At 38.1% G+C, this 18965-nt stretch overlaps 1 protein-coding gene across 5 annotated transcripts in view; it reads left to right on the top strand.

Moving 5' to 3' along the window:
- Nucleotides 1-18965, top strand: part of ATE1 (arginyltransferase 1) — a 156774-nt gene that overhangs the window by 116941 nt on the left and 20868 nt on the right. For all 5 annotated transcript variants that reach the window (XM_026650942.2, XM_026650943.2, XM_024216986.3 and 2 more), the window contains one exon: nucleotides 9879-9999. In XM_026650942.2, coding sequence (XP_026506727.1) covers nucleotides 9879-9999 — 121 coding nt within the window. The remainder of the gene's footprint in view (nucleotides 1-9878; nucleotides 10000-18965) is intronic.

The following is an 18965-nucleotide window of genomic DNA, read 5'->3' as shown; positions in this document are numbered from 1 at the left end:
GCAAAATCATATTTACATTCATTTTGGGTGTATCACAAATATGTTTATAATTTGTTTTGAAGTTATAGCTAGACTGTAGTAGTGTTATATTCAGACATGTTGTTATTGTGGCAAAATTTATAGATATGCAATCTATACCTTTATTTTTATTGAAATAAATGTTAGGTGAAACCTTCCTGCAGAAGATTTGACAGAGAGGCAGTGTGTCTGAGTTTGGCTTAATATGCAGTACTTTAATACTCTTGAGTAGGGAGTGTATATAATTGTTGCTACTGTGCTTCAAAAGTAGAAGTTTTTTCCATGATAGATTAAAATGTCTCCCTATTGGTTAATTCAGATAATGATCATGGGTTGATGTGTGAAACAATCAAGTATAAGTTTTTATGGTGAGATTTTGATGTGATTGAGGTAGAATTGAGGAATTTAAGTTTTGCAGAGCAACCAAGAAAAGCTTTTGCATTTATGAGAAGCAGTTTTGCTGGATGTTAGAACAGAACTATTTTTATGGAATTACTACATCTGTATAAACTTAGCTGATGGTTGGGTCATTTATGCTTGTTTAAAACATTAATAGGAATTTTGTGAATTGTACCTTAATCACGAGGAACAAATCTGCTTAGTTTGTCCTTTCATTTCTCCCCCAAAAAGAATCAGTTCACTCTAGAAGTCCTATTATTTTTGACCTGTTGGAAGTAATGTGTTCAGATACTGTATGTCTAATTTTCGCATTCAGTTCCCATAATTAGACACGCACATATAGTATTTGCATTTTGTAAATAACTAGTTAGATGTTTAAATGGCTGCTTACACATAAGGATACCTCTCTGGAATACTCAGTTTTGTAACACAAGTATTGAAAGTTGGGCTGTATGAGTTGGATTTTCAAAAATATGGTAGGCATTGCACTAATTCTGTTCCAAGTAAAGTCAATGAGAGCTTTATTGCTAACTTCATTGGGAGCTGAGTTAGGCCAGTGCTGAGCACTTTTGAAAATCTCACCCTGTAGTACAGATATTTCCTAAAACAAGTAACACTATTGTTTAACTTCTCCTTCATTCTGTATGTTTAGTTTTTCTAAGTAAAATCCATTTTGCCTTTAATAAAATCATTCCATTTTTGAAAAGCACATGAATATGAAGATTTTGGAGGAAGACTAGATATACATTCCTACGTAGTTTAACTACTGTAATGATTTGACATAACTCAGAATTTCCTTGCTTTTATAATTGTACACTTACTACCATGATCTAATTAATCTGAACACATTGGTAATAGTTTGTTTTCACTTAGTCTTTTTCCCTGTACTATCCTTCCATTTCGGTTAAGAGTTATGCTGAAGTATCCATAATAAAAATAGCCTAACCATGGCATATTGGGATCATGGTCAGGCATAAATCAAAAGGGTCAGTATTAAATCCATGTATCTAATGTATTAGAGTCTGAGACAATGCAAACCTAGTTGTGATGAGGTAATTCCTAAAGAGGTACAAATATTTTTTTCTCAGAATAAAGTCAAATAAATAGATAAGTCTGGTTAGCAATAGTGTTTCAAATCTAGTAGCTAAAATCACTTAGATCAAACAGTTCAAACTTTCACGTAGCTGCCAGTCTTTGTGAATGGAAGGGAATAAGCTTTTGGCAACGTGCCTTGGAGAGAAAAGGGACACTTGAAAATAGTTAGCAGAATGTGTGTAGTGCATTAAATTATATTTCCTTCAGAGCTATGGCACCAGAAGCTGATAAAACAGCAGACAGAAATGCAGGCTTTGCAAACGCTATGGTCTGACTGCTATTTATAATAATGAAGCAACAGTCTCTTGAACGTACTAATTGCTCTTAACTTTGAGTTTAAGTCCAGAATTATCTTACTGACTAATGTGGTGCTGTCAGTAAGGATAATGGGATCTGTTTAATATTAAGAATATGGCTATAGACACAGATTATCTAAAGCAGTGGTTCTCAAACTTTTTTACTGGTGACCCCTTTCACATAGCAAGCCTCTGAGTGAGACCCCCCCTTATAAATTAAAAACACTTTTATATATTTAACACCATTATAAATGCTGGAGGCAAAGCGGGGTTTGGGGTGGAAGTTGACAACTCGAGACCCCCTGAGGGGTCCCGACCCCAAGTTTGAGAACCCCTGATCTAAAGCACTATTGATTGGCTAGCTGGGTCTTTCTGATGTCACACTCTCAACAGTTCACAGCTGGGACTTCATCTCATAAACGCACACAAAATTTGCTAATCTCATGTTCTGTGGGGGAGTGGGTGAATGTGGTTATGGAAGAGGAAGAAATGCGGCTGAAGGAGAGAAGTCACTTCAAAATGCCCCCTCCTCCAAAGTGCAGGCTGGTCCTTTCTGCAACACTTTGTGGATCTTTCAGACACATTTATCTCATTTTCTAGTGTAAAAGCTAAACTGAGAACTATTCAATAGTTCAGATTATTTTTATGAAAGAGAGCAATTTGAAAGTAGCTGTTAGGCCAATGACTATTTTAGATTCTGATGATAGGAGTTTCCAAATAACTCAGGGAACCTTGAAAAAAAGTGAGAGGGGGCTAGAAAAAAAATTGACAAACTAAAAATATATTGAAAATAGTTGGGGAAATGAAGGTACATGTCAACGATTCCCCACTTTAGCTTTCTTGTAGTAACTGCTTTTCCTAGTGGAAGGTTATGTCCCACAGAAGTGGTTATCAAACAAGATTTTTTTAAAAAAATTAAAAGTTAACTGAGTGAGCTGTACTCTAATAGCAGTAAGCCATAACAAGGTGTGCAGTAGTAGGTTCTTGGCACACTGGGGACAGGGCCGGCGCTTCCATTTAGGCGACCTAGGCGGTTGCCTAGGGCACCAGGATTTGCGGGGGCGGCATTTTGCCGCCGTTGGTGGCAATTCGGCGGTGGGGGGGTCCTTCCGTGCTCTGGGTCTTGGGCGGCAATTCTGCGGCGGATCCTTCACTCGTTCCGGGATCCGCCGCCGAAGTGCCCCGAAGACCGGGAGCGCGGAAGGACCCCCCACTGCAGAATTGCCGCCGTCGACCGGGAGCGCGGAAGGACCCCCGCGTAGGGCTCCACAAACCCTGGCGTCGCTCCTGACTGGGGATTGAAGACACTAGTCGGACTCAATGGAGTCATCAAACCAGGTAAATCCTATTGGTTCCAAACCCAGGGGTGTGAAAAGGGTTTCAGTCTGAGAGAGAGAGAGATGCCTTGATCAGGGCAGGGCCTCCGTAGATCAAATGGCAAGGAGCTTCTTCGGCACCCCCTCTTCCATTTGTTAAACTTTTGAATACCTTATTTTTTTTATTGCCTTTGTAGCCCATTTCACAAGTTTGAGGCATGATTTGCATGCATAGATTCATAGAGTCTAGGACTGGAAGGGACCTCGAGAGGTCATCGAGTCCAGTCCCTTGCCCTCATGGCAGGACCAAATACTGTCTAGACCATCCCGGATAGACATTTATCTAACCTACTCTTAAATATCTCCAGAGATGGAGATTCCACAACCTCCCTAGGCAGTTTATTCCAGTGTTTAACCACCCTGACAGTTAGGAACTTTTTCCTAATGTCCAACCTAAACCTCCCTTGCTGCAGTTTAAGCCCACTGCTTCTTGTTCTATCCTTAGAGGCTAAGGTGAACAAGTTTTCTCCCTCCTCCTTATGACACCCTTTTAGATACCTGAAAACTGCTATCATGTCTCCTCTCAGTCTTCTCTTTTCCAAACTAAACAAACCCAATTCTTTCAGCCTTCCTTTATAGGTCATGTTCTCAAGACCTTTAATCATTCTTGTTGCTCTTCTCTGGACCCTCTCCAATTTCTCCACATCTTTCTTGAAATGCGGTGCCCAGAACTGGACACACTACTCCAGTTGAGGCCTAACCAGCGCAGAGTAGAGCGGAAGAATGACTTCTCGTGTCTTGCTCACAACACACCTGTTAATGCATCCCAGAATCATGTTTGCTTTTTTTGCAACAGCATCACACGGTTAACTCATATTTAGCTTGTGGTCCACTATAACCTCCGTTCCAAAAAGTTCAAAAATGCTTTTTTCAAATTTAGTTTCAAAACCAATTTTCATCACAAGTGGTATATTTCTTGAAAAATTTAGCTGTCGACAAAGAAACGTTTTGTGACAGAAAAATATTATATTGGAAAATTTCCAACCAGCTCTACTTAGAATTGAAGTTTGATTGTATATTAAAATTACTTGGTACTTTAAAAAAATATTTGAGCAATATATTGGGCAAGGGAGTTCTGCATTTTTAAGGCTTTTAGGCTCACCTATTGACACATGGAATACATAGGAGTGATTTCTGAATGTTAGAAGTACAAATGGATTCAGATGTTTAGTTCTTTGTCTCTGCTAGTTCTGGCTCACCTCACTGACTCAGTGTAGCACAGACCAAACACAGTTTGTGAAAACAGAGTAGCTAGAGTTACTTGCAAAGCGCTCTCTTGGGGGCCAATAAAGTCTATCTCTGTTTATGTAATGAAATCAGGGAGCAAGGGTCTGCTGTAGTTTTTTGCTGATGGGATTCCATTGGTATTGTCTTTCAATGAAAAGCCTGAATTTAATAAACCTTTAAGGCTGACTTACTCTTTCTCATGATGTGCTGCCTAGCCCTAATGGATTGCTGTTGATAATTTGGGTTGTTTTGTTTATGTAGTGTTAGAGCTTCTCTTTAAGCAGCTGGCTGGAAACTGAGATGAAGGCTGCCTTAATTCACTTTTAATAAAAGATCAATAGGTTTATTGTGGAAAAATAAAATACAGATGTAAACTTTACCAGATAAAAGAATTAAATGTGTGTTTAACCTTCCTTTCTTGTTTGTTCAATGCTACTGGTATTTAATCCTTTTTGTTTTTGAGACTATTATCTTTCTTTTGTGCTTTTACATTTCAAATTTGACTTAGACTGTGAAAACAAACTATGCTGACTATTTTCATCTCAAATGCTCACCAAATCCCTCAGATTTTTCAAAATATTTAAAAAGTAATTTCCAGACTGAAGTCTCATTAAATCCTTTGCCCTTGCTCTGGGACAAAAGTTCAGAGAAGGTTCTGATGATTTTGATTTGGAAACTGTAAAACAAAAAATGGCAATGTGTGAATTGTTAATTTAAGTTTTATTGTAAGTCTGCCAAGCTTGTCTCCAGAAGTTTCCAATTAATATCCAAGAATGCTTAATAATATCCTGAATGTCATATTAAAGATTTTTTCTATTTTTATATTAAATATAATAAGGGGAAAAGCCCACTAGTGAAAATAAAAATAGAGCATGTCTTATTTTTGTAAAAGAAATGGCTCTGTGTTTACATGGCAGTAAATTAGCCCTCTAGAAGGAAACATCAGTCTCAGAGAAATCTTTCAGTGATGATTGTTTTCAGTATCTTTTTTTTTAAACAAATCAATTGAGAAGATGTGTGATTTTTATGAAGACACTCATTTTATTTTTGGTCCTTGGAATGTATAGGATTTTAGATAAGGGTTATTGAAGTGCTGTTCTACTTTTCTACAGTAGAAATTAAAACAACTTCTTATGGAGGCTAATCCCAACCCAAAATGCACTGACATTTTGTCTCCTCAACAAAACTGGTTTTTGCAAATTCCTGGAATTTTTCCCATGTGGAATTTCCCCACAAAATTTTAATGGCTAGAGGTTCAGGACAGGCAATGTTTAGTCCTGGGACAAGGACAGGCATAAGCTCCAGTATCTCATAAATCACCAAATCACCAGCTGAACAGCATATGCTCCATCCCCCTTTCTAATATTAGAGGGAACTTGTTTCTAGCTATGGTAGATTACAGTGTAGTGTAAACTGTAAATCTATATTGAGATTAAGTCTAAATCTAAACAAGATGAATATTGTAATTAATTCATAAATGTCAAACACCATAGAAGGGAGTTGGGATGATTTCACTCCTTTCTATATGCACACATCTTTTGTCTTCGGTATTTGTAATTCAGGTCCTTTTCCTTCAAAGATCATGATGAAAACTTTCAGGTGACAACCCAGGAGAAATATAAAGGGCCCAACTGAATGATTCCAGGGACTGTAATATGTTTTCCTCCTCTCTGATAATATATACTCACTGAAGGATGTAAGATTTCCTAAGAGTTTATATTGAAAAAAACCTTTGTATATGTGGTAAATTTCCACCATGGTATGTGGGAATGTAGATATTTTACATCTATTAGTATGACTCATGCATATAACTTTTTTCATGCTGCAGTGAGTTTTAATGGCACAATATAAATAGAAAGCCAATATGAATTTAGCCATACAACTCCCATTTTAAAAATGAGATTTTTTTAATGAGAGATGTGAAACTAAATACTCAAGTCAACTTTGAAATTTTCTCAAATTTCTACTCTACTTAATATGTAAAGAATTGGGTTTGGGGATATATCACTGAAATTATGAGTTCCTGAGGGGAGGAGGGGGTGTTGGTGGGACTCTAAACTGTTATGAAGCTGTGAGAGCCCTAAATTAGATTGCATTTTAATAGTATATCTTATGACAAAAATGTTCCATGTGTAATGAAAGTTTGTGGATTTGCCAGGGATATAGTTAATTTTAATTTCAGGCCCCACTTTGTTCCTTGAATGTGGTGTTTTTTCACAGTTACATATCACTATCCATTTTTAAAAACATCTTGGACTTCTGCTTTTGTACTTGCTACAGGCAGTGCTTGAGGTAGCCATTTCTTTCACATTTTGTGTTATAAAGTTTTGAAAAGCTTGCTCTCTGCTGTTGTGTTGTGCACCACTCAAGAGGCCCATCATCTTTTCCTTTGATTTAGAATCTGCCAGTTAATACTTTACTCTAGTTAATTTTATACCTAAAACTTCACCTCATAACACAAACAATCCATGTAATTTTTCAGAGGGCTGCACATTTATTTAATTTTCAAAACTCAGAGAGAACCTTAAACTCAATATGTTTTCAAACCCAGTGTAAATGCATTTTAGGGAAAATTGAGTTAAGATGAGTGACCAAGATCTCCTTGCTTATGTAGATGAAAGTACAGTATCCAAGAGACTGAGCAAGAGTTAAATTGCCTTACCCTATTGTTTAGGTTGGAAAACAGCTCTCAGAGATGGTTACTTAAATATTTTTCTACTCTTGACCATTTGAAAAAAGGTGCTTGAATCCATAAATAATTACACTTGTAATACAAACAGTTTTTTACTCAGTCTAGCTGAAAAGACAAACTGGTTTCCAAATCCCCAAATGGTTTTGTTGGGGTAATGGTGACTTAAATTGTGCTGCAAGTGTTACACTAACATTTTATTCAACCAGCTCTGTTTAGAAAGCATAACATTTAAAAGTGGTTTATTTAATAAAGCAATTTCTAGTCTTTGGCTAAGACGAGAATGTTCTAAAGCCATGAGCTTTAAGCTTATACTTGGAGTTGAGGAATATTGTTTTAACTTAATGTAGAAATTTGTTTTTAGTAAAACAGCAATAATTACAAACTGATCCTGAATGATTTTCAAATGGGAAAATCAAGATCATATAGTGAGTTTTTAAAGTACTTGTTTTATTGCGTGTTTTAAGCAAACACTGTATACAGTAGGCTACTCTAAATGAAAACTTCTTGGTTGTCTGTAAATGCAAAGTAATCAGTTTAATCCAACAAAAGGTATTGATTATACAGAAGCCTTAAACAAAACCCTACAAATTGGAGTCATAGAATCTCAGGGTTGGAAGGGACCTCAGGAGGTCATCTAGTCCAACCCCCTGCTTAAAGCAGGACCAATCCCCAGACAGATTTTTGCCCCAGATCCCTAAATGGCCCCCTCAAGGATTGAATTTACAACCCTGGGTTTAGCAGGCCAATGCTCAAACCACTGAGCTATCCCTCAGCTGGATGATTGAAAATAGAGGCATTGCTAGTGAGCAGAATGAATTATCATTTGAGGTGGAAGGATGGAGTGAATGGAACTGGGAACCGTTAGAAGGGCTTGGGTTGCTAGAAACTTCAGGAATGTACCCTGGACATTTGATGTGCTTCTGTGTAAAGCTGATTAGTTCATCTTATTTTTTCAGTGATCAGTCTTAATATTGCAATTACTAGGTGGTTGTTTCTCATTCTAACTGTAATAAGTATGAAAGCTGCTGATCAGTACTATAAATGGGTGGTTAGTATTTTAATTTTATTATAATAGTATTTTAAGTGTATGAATTTCTAACTCAGCATGCCTAAAGTTGAAGTAATTGGTAGGAAGCAATTAATTGAAAGTAATAAAACCAGATATCTAAATAGTGTCGAGAGTTTAGTAGCAGGAGAGAGGATTTATGCTCTTCTCAAAAAATTCAGAAAATCTATTTCTTCTAATTCTTCATGATCAAATGTGCCACTGCATAAAGATTTGCGTATTTAAGTGGAAGAGCAGAACACTGATTAATTTGATTCTGTGAATGAGATGGTTTCAAGGACATTGTTGTCATTGAAGTGTGGCTGCAATAACAACTTAAGTCCTTTTTCAGATCTTCTATCAGTGTTTCTCAAACTTTGGTATTGGTGACCCCTTGAACATAGCAAGCCTCTGATTGTGACCCCCCCCCCCCGCCGCCTATAAATTAAAAACACTTTTAAATGTATTTAACACCATTATAAATGCTGGACCCCCTCACGACCCCCCATGTAATAACTTTGCGACTCCCTGAGGGGTCCTGACCCCCTGTTCTATTAGCTCTTTAGCGTCAACTTTTTTCAAGAGAAGTCTCTGCCGTTTTTTTGGCAGTAGAAGATGAACATCAACTGATTGCCTTTTTTATTACACAAAATGAACTGTTTAAAGAAATGGCTGAAACTGTTTGAGATACAAGCTTCTGACTCTGCTACATTCAGTGTGATTTGTCATAATTCCTCTCTTGAGCAGTGGGTTTAAGACCCTATGTCTCTAGAATTTGTTCTTCGCTTTATTGCTTTGCATAGCATACTCCTTGTTTTTGTAACATGATACATGTTTTCTGTTTGAAAACTAGTCATGTTTGATAGTGCCAGCACATTTCTTGAACTGTGTGTGGAGGTTCAATGGGGGGAGTGACTAAAATGAATAATAGGTCAAAGGTGGGGTTTCAAAGTAAGTAACAGCTCAAAGATCAAACTTGTTTTAAACAGGGTGAATTGACTGATTAGAGTGACAAATTATTGCTGAGGTGATAATTTTCTTTAACTGCTGGGATAAGGAATATTTTTGTTTGTTTTTCATTTCTAGAAACCTTTCGTAATCTTGGGAAGATTATCCTTTTAACAAAAATTCTATCTCTGAGGCTTTTCTAATGCTACTTATGATATTCTTGGAATGACTTGGAACATTTTCGTTAATTCAATATACATTTCTTGTTTTGTATTTTAATATTTCATTAAAGAGTATACAACAAAATGGTTCATAACTAATAGTTTGCTGCCTTAATGATGGGTGCTTTTTGTGTTTCGAATGAACATTTCAAACAAGCTGCTTTTGTAGTGTTGAGTTTTTTATTGTCAGCACCAACTCAACAAGACTTTAGGCGATAACTGAGTTTAGAGTTCAAAGAAGCAACTCCAAGACTTGAGTATTCATCTTGGACACCATGAAATATATTAATATATAAAATTAATATACATTATATAAAATTTATCTATATCTATATAGATATTAATTTTAGAAACTTTTTTTAAAAGATACCAAAATCAAGCTTGTGTTTCTGAGATGGTGCAGAAATCCTAACAGGGTCACTTAATGTTTATGGTGAAGTTGTTTCTGGATCATTTTGTTTAGACTTGATTAAAACCATTCCTTGTACATAGTGAACTCTGGAAGCTTGTAGCTGGGATGTTATGTAACTGATATGTCCTTTTTTTTATTCTTCTTCATAGGGTCAGTATAGGCCATCTGACTTATTGTGTCCAGAGACATATGTCTGGGTACCCATTGAGCAATGCCTACCTACACTTGAGCACTCTAAATATTGTCGCTTCAACCAGGACTTAAAAGCAGGTAGGTTTATAATAAAAGGTAGGCCTGCAAATTATCTAACTTATTTTTATAATCTATCACTGTCATCATCTGCTGCTAAGATTTCCATAAATCCTTATATCTATTTTTATAAACATGAAAAAAGCACTTCCAGTAATCATAGCAAATAGAGAGTATGTCTTCAGCTGTCTATTAACAGTATGCAAGTGATGAAAATGAAAAGGTTTCAGGGTATAATACATTCCATAGAATATATGTAATTTAAAGTGAATATTTCCTAATGGCTTTATGTGAACATATACATTATTTATTCAGTCCATTTGATGAGCTAAATGACCAGTCTTTTCCTTCTTTAGAGTTCAGTCTGATGCAAATAAAGAAAAAGAAAAGAAGTCAGTTAGGATAAATGTCTTAAGCTGAAAAATTAAGTTAAAAGGGATCTCCAAATGCTTTTATTAACAAAAAAGATTCAGTATCTGTAGGGGATTATTTGATGAATACCTCAAATAGTGAAGGTAAGAGGAGCATTGTGCATATGACTAATCTTGACTTCACCTCGTTTTACCTCTTAGTGCCTGGATTACTGCTTTCACACAGTGATTCACCAGCATGTGCTGTTCTGATCAAACCCATCACTGTTTAGACTATAAAATAATAAAAAAGATTAAAAACAACATAATAGAATAAAAAAAAAGTACCTCTCCTGTAGACCAACTCCATGCTCCGGAAAGGTTCTGTGGGAGTATTGTAGCACGGGATAGTGCATGCATGAGAGAGGTGGCACTAGGACAGGAAGCCAGCACTGCATATCTTTGGGAGACCTCATTTAAAAAATAGTTTAAAATAAGGTGCTGAATACCCTTCTTTTTCACCACAAAGCTGTCTCCTCATATCCCCTGTGACGGGTTGGATCACAGAAACCCCCTTGGGAGCTGCCACCCGATGTGCCAAGACTACCCCTGCTTCTGTTTTCCCTGCCAGCTCAGGACTCCAGCCCCCTGTCTTGCTGAGCGAGACACTCCAGTCTGGCTTCAGACACAGACCCAGGGTTTGAATCACTTGTCCCAAAGCTGCAAGTTTACCTAAAAACAGCTCACAGGAGTGTGCTTGTCTTTAGCACTCAGATGCTCAACTCCTAATGGGGTCTAAACCCAGATAAATCCATTTTACCCTGCATAAAGCTTATGCAGGGCAAACTCATAAATTGTTCGCCCTCTATAACACTGATAGAGAGATATGCACAGCTGTTTGCTCCCCCAGGTATTAATACATACTCTGAGTAAATTACTAAATAAAAAGTGATTTTATTAAATACAGACAGTAGGATTTAAGTGCTTCAAAGTAGTAACAGACAGAACAAAGTAAGTCACAAGCAAAATAAAATAAAATGCGCAAATCTATGCCTAATCAAACTAAATACAGATAATCTCACCCTCAGAGATGCTTCAGTAAGTTTTTCTCAGACTGGACACCTTCCAGGCCTGGGCACAATTCTTTCCCCTGGTACAGCTCTTGTTCCAGCTTAGGTGTTATCTAAGGGATTCTCCATGATGGCTCCTCTCCCCCTCTCTTCTGTTCCACCCCTTTATATATCTTTTGCATAAGGCGGGAACCCTTTGTCCCTCTGGTTTCCACCCCCCCTCACTGGAAAAGCACCAGGTTAAAGATGGATTCCAGTTCAGGATCACATGTCACTGCAAGACTTCATTACTCACTTGCCAGCACACACATATACAGGAAGACTCACAGGTAAATACAGCCATCTGCAGACAATGGGAGTCGTCAAGATTCCAAACCATCCTTAATGGCCCACACTTTACATAATTACAATAGGCCCTCAGAGTTATGTTTTATATTTCTAGTTTTAGATACAAGAGTGGTACATTTCTACAAATAGGATGATCACACTCAGTAGATTATGAGCTTTGTAATGATACCTTACAAGAGACCTTTTGCATGAAGCATATCCCAGTTACATTATATTCACTTATATTTTTATAAAACCATATAGACTGCACAACGTCACATCGCCGTTCTATGAGGTCACCAATCATGGTACATTCAAAGATGTAAAACCATTAGAGTCTACATGGCTGGAATGGACAGCTTGATGTTTGAAACTGTGGTTCCCTAATGATATTCCGTTCTTTTTTTTCTGTGAGCATGAACAGTAATGGAATTAAATATTATTTGTCCTATTTTTTCCTTAATTCTTATTTAAAATAATAAGAATATTTCCATGTATTTTAGTGTTGGGGTTTTTAGTGTGTAGTTGATAGTTGAATAAAGAATTAGTGTTTCAATGGCAGTGTATGTGCAGTGAGGGGAAGGAAGGAGGACGTATTGTCCTTTCTCACAAGCTGTCTGGTTGAATGAAGGGGTTGCTTTGGACCTTAGAAGGAGCTACATTCAGCCCTGCTCATCAGTGGGAAGATTATGGCAACACAGGGAACTTTAAGAATTGGGCGTTCTAGAGGAATTCCCTCCTCCCACAGCCCATGTTAAGATGTGCTTTTTTTTTTTTTTTTGCTCCAGAGGTAGGTAATAAAGTATCTGAAAAGGGATATATCAATATCTAGACACTTAAATGCATTTGAAAAGAAACAAAAAAAAATGTGTGTTTTGTACAACTCCTGAGCTGAATTTTAACTTGAGGCAATTTGCAAAGTTAATTGTCTATAAAACTCCTGAAAAGTAGAGCTCATTATGGAAACCTGGGCAGGATCTTTTGTGTGTGTATAAATAATATACCCTTCCATTCATATTGGCACCAATTATATCTTCCTGTTTCATCAGCCCCTGTCTATTTAAGGGACATCATATGCAGTAGTAGCAGTACTAAGTGATACCATGTCACTGTTTCGCTCCCTACAAGTAAACAGTTGCAGGGAATAAAACAGTAGCATACGCAGCTTGTTTGAAAAGTGTTGTATTAGTGCAATATGTGCACTTACAGTAGGACCTGTTTATCATGCAAACATTTATTAAGCTATTATCATTGCAATAAGTTAGGTGTGTAATATGCTTTCTCACCATGCGATTACAGTAACATGCTTAATATAAAATGGACATTGAGACCACTGAAATTGAAATTTAATGCAGAATGCAGCAGCCCATTTATTAAAAAGGGTTTCTTCTTGGGAACACACAACACCAGTGCTCAGTGATCTCCATTGGCTGCCAATAAGTTTTTTTGGTGTATTTCATGGTATTGACCGTAATCTATGAAGTTCTAAATGACCTGGTATCTGAAAGACCTCCATTCTCCCTCTCCAGTACTGCCACAGTTGTGATCAGTAGAAGAGTGCAAAGTGCCTCTCTTGTAAAAATGAAGATTGCCGGTAGGGTATTTTCCATTAAGGGTTTTCTGCTTTGAAATTCGCTCCCTCTCCCCACCCATTGGTCCACCTGTTCCTAGATCAGTTTAACTGGGAAGCATGCTGCAAAAAATCTTTTTCTCCCGGACATTTGGGGAGAGGGCCAAGGCTTAGAGGAAGGTTATTATATTTGCCATGGTGGAGTGTATGTTTTAATTATCATTCTAATATGCTAGTGAATATTTATATATTCTTTGACTTTCTAAAAGAAAAACTAGTTTTTTGTATTTGCTGCATTATTAGCCATTACTGATTTGTGCTACTATTAACTAAAACGGGGTCGGCAACCTTTCAGAAGTGGTGTGCCGAGTCTTCATTTATTCACTCTGATTTAAGGTTTCGCGTGCCAGTAATACATTTTAATGTTTTTAGAAGGTCCCTTTCTATAAGTCTATAATATATAACTAAATTATTGTTGTATGTAAAGTAAATAAGGTTTTTAAAATGTTTAAGAAGCTTCATTTAAAATTAAAATGCAGAGCCCCCCGACCGGTGGCTAGGACCCGTGCAGTGTGAGTGCCACTGAAAATCAGTTCGCGTGCCGCCTTTGGCATGCGTGCCATAAGTTGCCTACCCCTGGACTAAATGATTTTATTGGATCACTAGCTGTAAACTCCTGTGCCTCCTTTTGCATTTATTTTGCACAGTTCCTGAATCTGAAACCTAGTGAGGTTATGGAATAAGGAATAAATCTACAGCAATGGGGTGGAGGGGGGAGGGGGGTTTCCTATGTTACCTGGTGAAGAGGGTGACAAATTCCAGTGCTTCTCCTCCCTCGGCATACCCTGATTGCTCTAAAAGTGGATACCAAGCATGTTACATGCAGTTCAAGAGAGCCAAGCCTACTCTTTCCAATGGGCTGCCTGCATTATGAAAGCTTATATCATTGCTTATATAATGGTTGCCATTAAAATGTCAGAATTTACCAAGACACCACACCTTCCCTTTCCTTAGAAAACTATTGTATGGTAGTTATTGGCATATGTTGAGAGGAAGGATTCCCCCAGTGGTAGGACCCAGAACACTTAGGTCTGCTACAGATTTCTTGTATGACTGGGCAAATCATTTAGTCTCTCTGTGACTCAGTTCCCCATCTGTAAAATGGGGATAGTAACACTTCCCTATGTCACAGGAGTGTTGATAAATACATTAAAGATTGTGAGGCTCTCAGATACCACAATAATAAGGACTATATAAATACCTAGACAGAAATGTTACCTTTTAAATATTTAATGCAGCCATTATGTTGGGTATTGTATAGGGCAGGGGTCGGCAACCTTTCAAAAGTGGTGTGCCGAGTCTTCATTTATTCACTCTAATTTAAGGTTTCGCGTGCCAGTAATACATATTAACGTTTTTAAAAGGTCTCTTTCTATAAGTCTATAATATATAACTAAACTATTGTTGTATGTAAAGTAAATAAGGTTTTTAAAATGTTTAAGCAGCTTCATTTAAAATTAAATTAAAATGCAGAGCCCCCCCAGACCGGTGGCCAGGACCCAGGCAGTGTGAGTACCACTGAAAATCAACTTGCGTGCCGCCTTCGGCACGTGTGCCATAGGTTGCCTACCCCTGGTATAGGGTGACCAGATGTCCCAATTTTATAGGGACAGTCCTGATTTTTGGGTCTTTTTCTTATTTAGGCTCCTATTGCCCCCCACCCCCTGTCCCGATTTTTCACACTTGCTGTCTGGTCACCCTAGTATTGTACAAAACACAAAAACAAAGACCATTCCTTCTCCAAAGTTTTTATAATAGAGCTACAACAATAACAAGGCATAGTGGGGGAAAAAGAGGAGGGAACTTATTTGGAACTTTGTTTTTAAGTGCTTGTGGCTATCATGAAAAAAGTAGTTTTGAGGAGGCATTTAAATAGGGAGGATGGTGGCTTGACAAAGCAGGACTAAGAAGTCATTGCATTCCAAAGAGAAAGCATGGAAAGATGTGCAAAGACACGAGTGGGATAAGGAAATAAATTGGTTTGGAGGCTGGCTTTGTTCCTTGCCACTGGAAAGGAAAATGTTGTTGTGCTTGCTAAATAACCAAACCAAAGTAGGTTGGTGATTGTGCGGCAGTGAATAAACTAGAGACTTGGAAGATAACCCTATAGGGGTAAGGAAGCATCAGCCGCTCTGGGCTATGGAATCCTTATCATAGAAGAAACATTTGGAAATGTTAAGATGTAAAACTTTGAATCTTTATCAGTATTGAATATCTCAGTCCAGACACTATTTGAAATCAGACTTATGTCCTGTGGTTTAAGGAAATGAAAACATAGTTACATGTTGAAATATATGAGGCCTGCTGTGAGCTTACAGTCATTTGAGGTTTAAGTAGCTGCTGGCTCTAAGGAAGCTGCTCTCTACTGCAGGGCCAGTTTCCTGCAGCACACCCCCAGTCCAGTCAGTAATGTAAGAGTCTTTAATTGAGGACAGATTAGACAATACTGTTCTATTTTAGATGACTGGACTTTCCATAACCCTACCTGTAGGTATTCTATTTATCAACTACAGGCCTCCCTACTATCAGATTAGTAACTAGTCTCAATAAACAGCTAAAAGAAGCTACACAACATTTTCAATGTCACCTTTTGGCAATAAAAAGTCAATGGAAATTCTCTTCTCCCTGTCTTCCTTAACATATATTTTTCAAGGTGAGGACATTTTGCAGACATTGATCAAGATTGGAAAAGATCCAACATCTTTTGACACTCTAAAAAAAACCAAACATTTCCAGTTGAATTTAGCAGTTGCAGAATAATGTGTGTGTGTGTGTGTGTGTGTGAGTGTGTGTGTGTGTTACTGCATTTGTTAAAATCTGAGCAATGTAGAACTTTTTTAAGCTCTTCCCTCCCCCACCTCTGCAATACTGTTAAGATTTCTGAAGGTTCCTGTGTCTACCATGTACCAGAAAAGTATCTTTCCTTAAATCAGCTAGAAAAAATACTTCTGTGAATTTTCCACATTTGCATTTGGTTTTGATCAAATGGTAAAGCATACTTTAAGAACAAAAATACCTTGATAGTATTTGCATTTCTGATTTCAGAAGATTATGCCTGTTTCACATTTTTTGTGTTTTGATATTTGGAGCATTCTGCACTCTGTTTTTGTAATGGCTTTAAACTGTACCATTCTTTCTCCTTTCTCATAGTCTGCTCCTCCAGTTATTACTAATATCTTTCTCTGCAGCAGCAGACTGAAGAAAGAGAGGAGGTACAGATGGGATAAACTCCTCCAGTTATTACACAACTAAGTAATTAAACCAAAGGAGAGTCTAACATAGATAATATAAACAAAACATAGGTGCTAGTCAAGCATTTTGTTAAGCCTAAAAGAATTTTAAAAGCTCTAATTATTTGGAGCTGTGACTTAGGCTAGTTTTCAGGATGGAAATCAGTTGGTGCCTGATAACTGCATCAGATTGGACTCATTACTGGTTCTGGTCAATATAGTAGGGGTCAATGCACTTTATTTAACAAAAACAAAAATGCTTCCAGTCTTACAGAAATAGTTAGATCTTGTGCCAGCAAACCCTCAAAACTGATTGTATAGTATTTGAGCATGTTGAAAATCTCTAGATATGTATCAGAGGGGTAGCCGTGCTAGTCTGAATCTGTAAAAAGCAACAGAGGGTCCTGTGGCACCTTTAAGACTAACAGAAGTATTGGGAGCATAAGCTTTCGTGGGTAAGAACCTCACTTCTTCAGATGCAAGTAATGGAAATCTCCAGAGGCAGGTATAAATCAGTATGGAGATAACGAGGTTAGTTCAATCAGGGAGGGTGAGGTGCTCTGCTAGCAGTTGAGGTATGAACACCAAGGGAGGAGAAACTGCTTCTGTAGTTGGATAGCCATTCACAGTCTTTGTTTAATCCTGATCTGATGGTGTCAAATTTGCAAATGAACTGGAGCTCAGCAGTTTCTCTTTGGAGTCTGGTCCTGAAGCTTTTTTGCTGTAAGATGGCTACCTTTACATCTGCTATTGTGTGGCCAGGGAGGTTGAAGTGTTCTCCTACAGGTTTTTGTATATTGCCATTCCTGATATCTGACTTGTGTCCATTTATCCTCTTGCGTAGTGACTGTCCAGTTTGGCCAATGTACATAGCAGAGGGGGCATTGCTGGCACATGATGGCATATAAAACATTGGTGGACGTGCAGGTGAATGAGCTGGTGATGTTGTAGCTGATCTGGTTAGGTCCTGTGATGGTGTTGCTGGTGTAGATACGTGGGCAGAGTTGGCATCGAAGTTTGTTGCATGGGTTGGTTCCTGAAGAAGTGAGGTTCTTACCCACGAAAGCTTATGCTCCCAATACTTCTGTTAGTCTTAAAGGTGCCACAGGACCCTCTAGATATGTAGTTTCTAATGTATGATATGGAACAGTTAAAAATAACAGGGTTCATCAAAAATTGTTATAGTGTTTTTATAATCACTAGTTAAACTTCAGATTTTAGTGCATACAAGCTGTGCTTTGTTAAAATATTCTTTCTTTTTATACGTGGTAGTGAATTCAGTGGTATGAGTTGAACCATACACACACAAAATTTCTGTTCACTGTCTTTGCATAGGTGGGTACCAGTTTTCAGGAATTATGGTAGGTTTAAACCTTCAGCATCTTCAATTCCTCATACTTCTGTGAGGAGGTATGTTAGGATCCTGATAGAAATCATTTAGGCAGCACCAAATATCTTCACATAAACAGGATTTGACTAACTAAAAGTAAATAGACAGGAAGCTAATAGAACAATGAAAAGTACTGATAGTTTTTTTTTTATATAAAGGGAGGTTTGGAGAGTGAGAGTCTTCTGAACTGTCATCTCTGTGTTGTTATCCCTAGAAATGTTCTGCCTTAACTGAGCAGCCTATTGCAGACCAAGGGTCTGCTGTATATTGAAACTAAACTCTCAGTAGCAATACAAAATGCCTCTAAAGATGTGCTTTGTCATCTATTGTCATTAAAATATTCAATTCCTTCTTCACTAAAACTGCCCTGGAGCTTTAATAGACATTGTGTTAAATATTCTACAAAAGACAAAAATAAGGACAGATTCCTGCCCAAAGTTGTAAGGATAAATACATTAAAAAGTACATACATACATGTAAGTACCTAAGATAGATAGACAGAACAATGAGGCTAAAACAAAATATTGAATAGCTGTCCATTAAGTGAGCACTGTCTATCCTGTGCACTGAATGAGGCCGGGGTCCTGTGGAAAAAAGTGAGTTTGATCATGTAATTAAAAATTGTATCGTAATTAGGGCTCCGTGTCTGTCGCAGAAGTCACGGATTCCGTGACTTTCTGCGACCTCTGTGACTTCTGCAGTGGCCAGTGTGGCTTACCCCAGGGCTGCCCAAGCAGTTGGCTCTGGGGACAGCCGCTCAGGTAGTGCCGGGGACAGTCACTCAGGCGGCCCCGCACCGGCTGCTACTCGGGCAGTCCCAGGCAGCTGGTGCCGCTGGCCCTGCCCTCCCCAGCAGTGGCCCCCCAGTCCTCCCTCCAAACAGCAGCTCCCCAGCCCCTCCCTAGCAGTATTCTCGGGGGCGGCCAGAGCAGCCACTGCTCAGTGGTCCCTGGCAGCTGATGCTGTTGACCTCCCCCACCCCAACATTTA

This window comes from Terrapene carolina, unplaced genomic scaffold (genome assembly GCF_002925995.2).
Source record: "Terrapene carolina triunguis isolate 2854851 unplaced genomic scaffold, T_m_triunguis-2.0 Scaffold95, whole genome shotgun sequence".
Taxonomy (NCBI): domain Eukaryota; kingdom Metazoa; phylum Chordata; order Testudines; family Emydidae; genus Terrapene; species Terrapene triunguis.
Note: the sequence above shows the minus strand (reverse complement) of the source record. Positions and strands in the feature narration are given on the sequence as shown.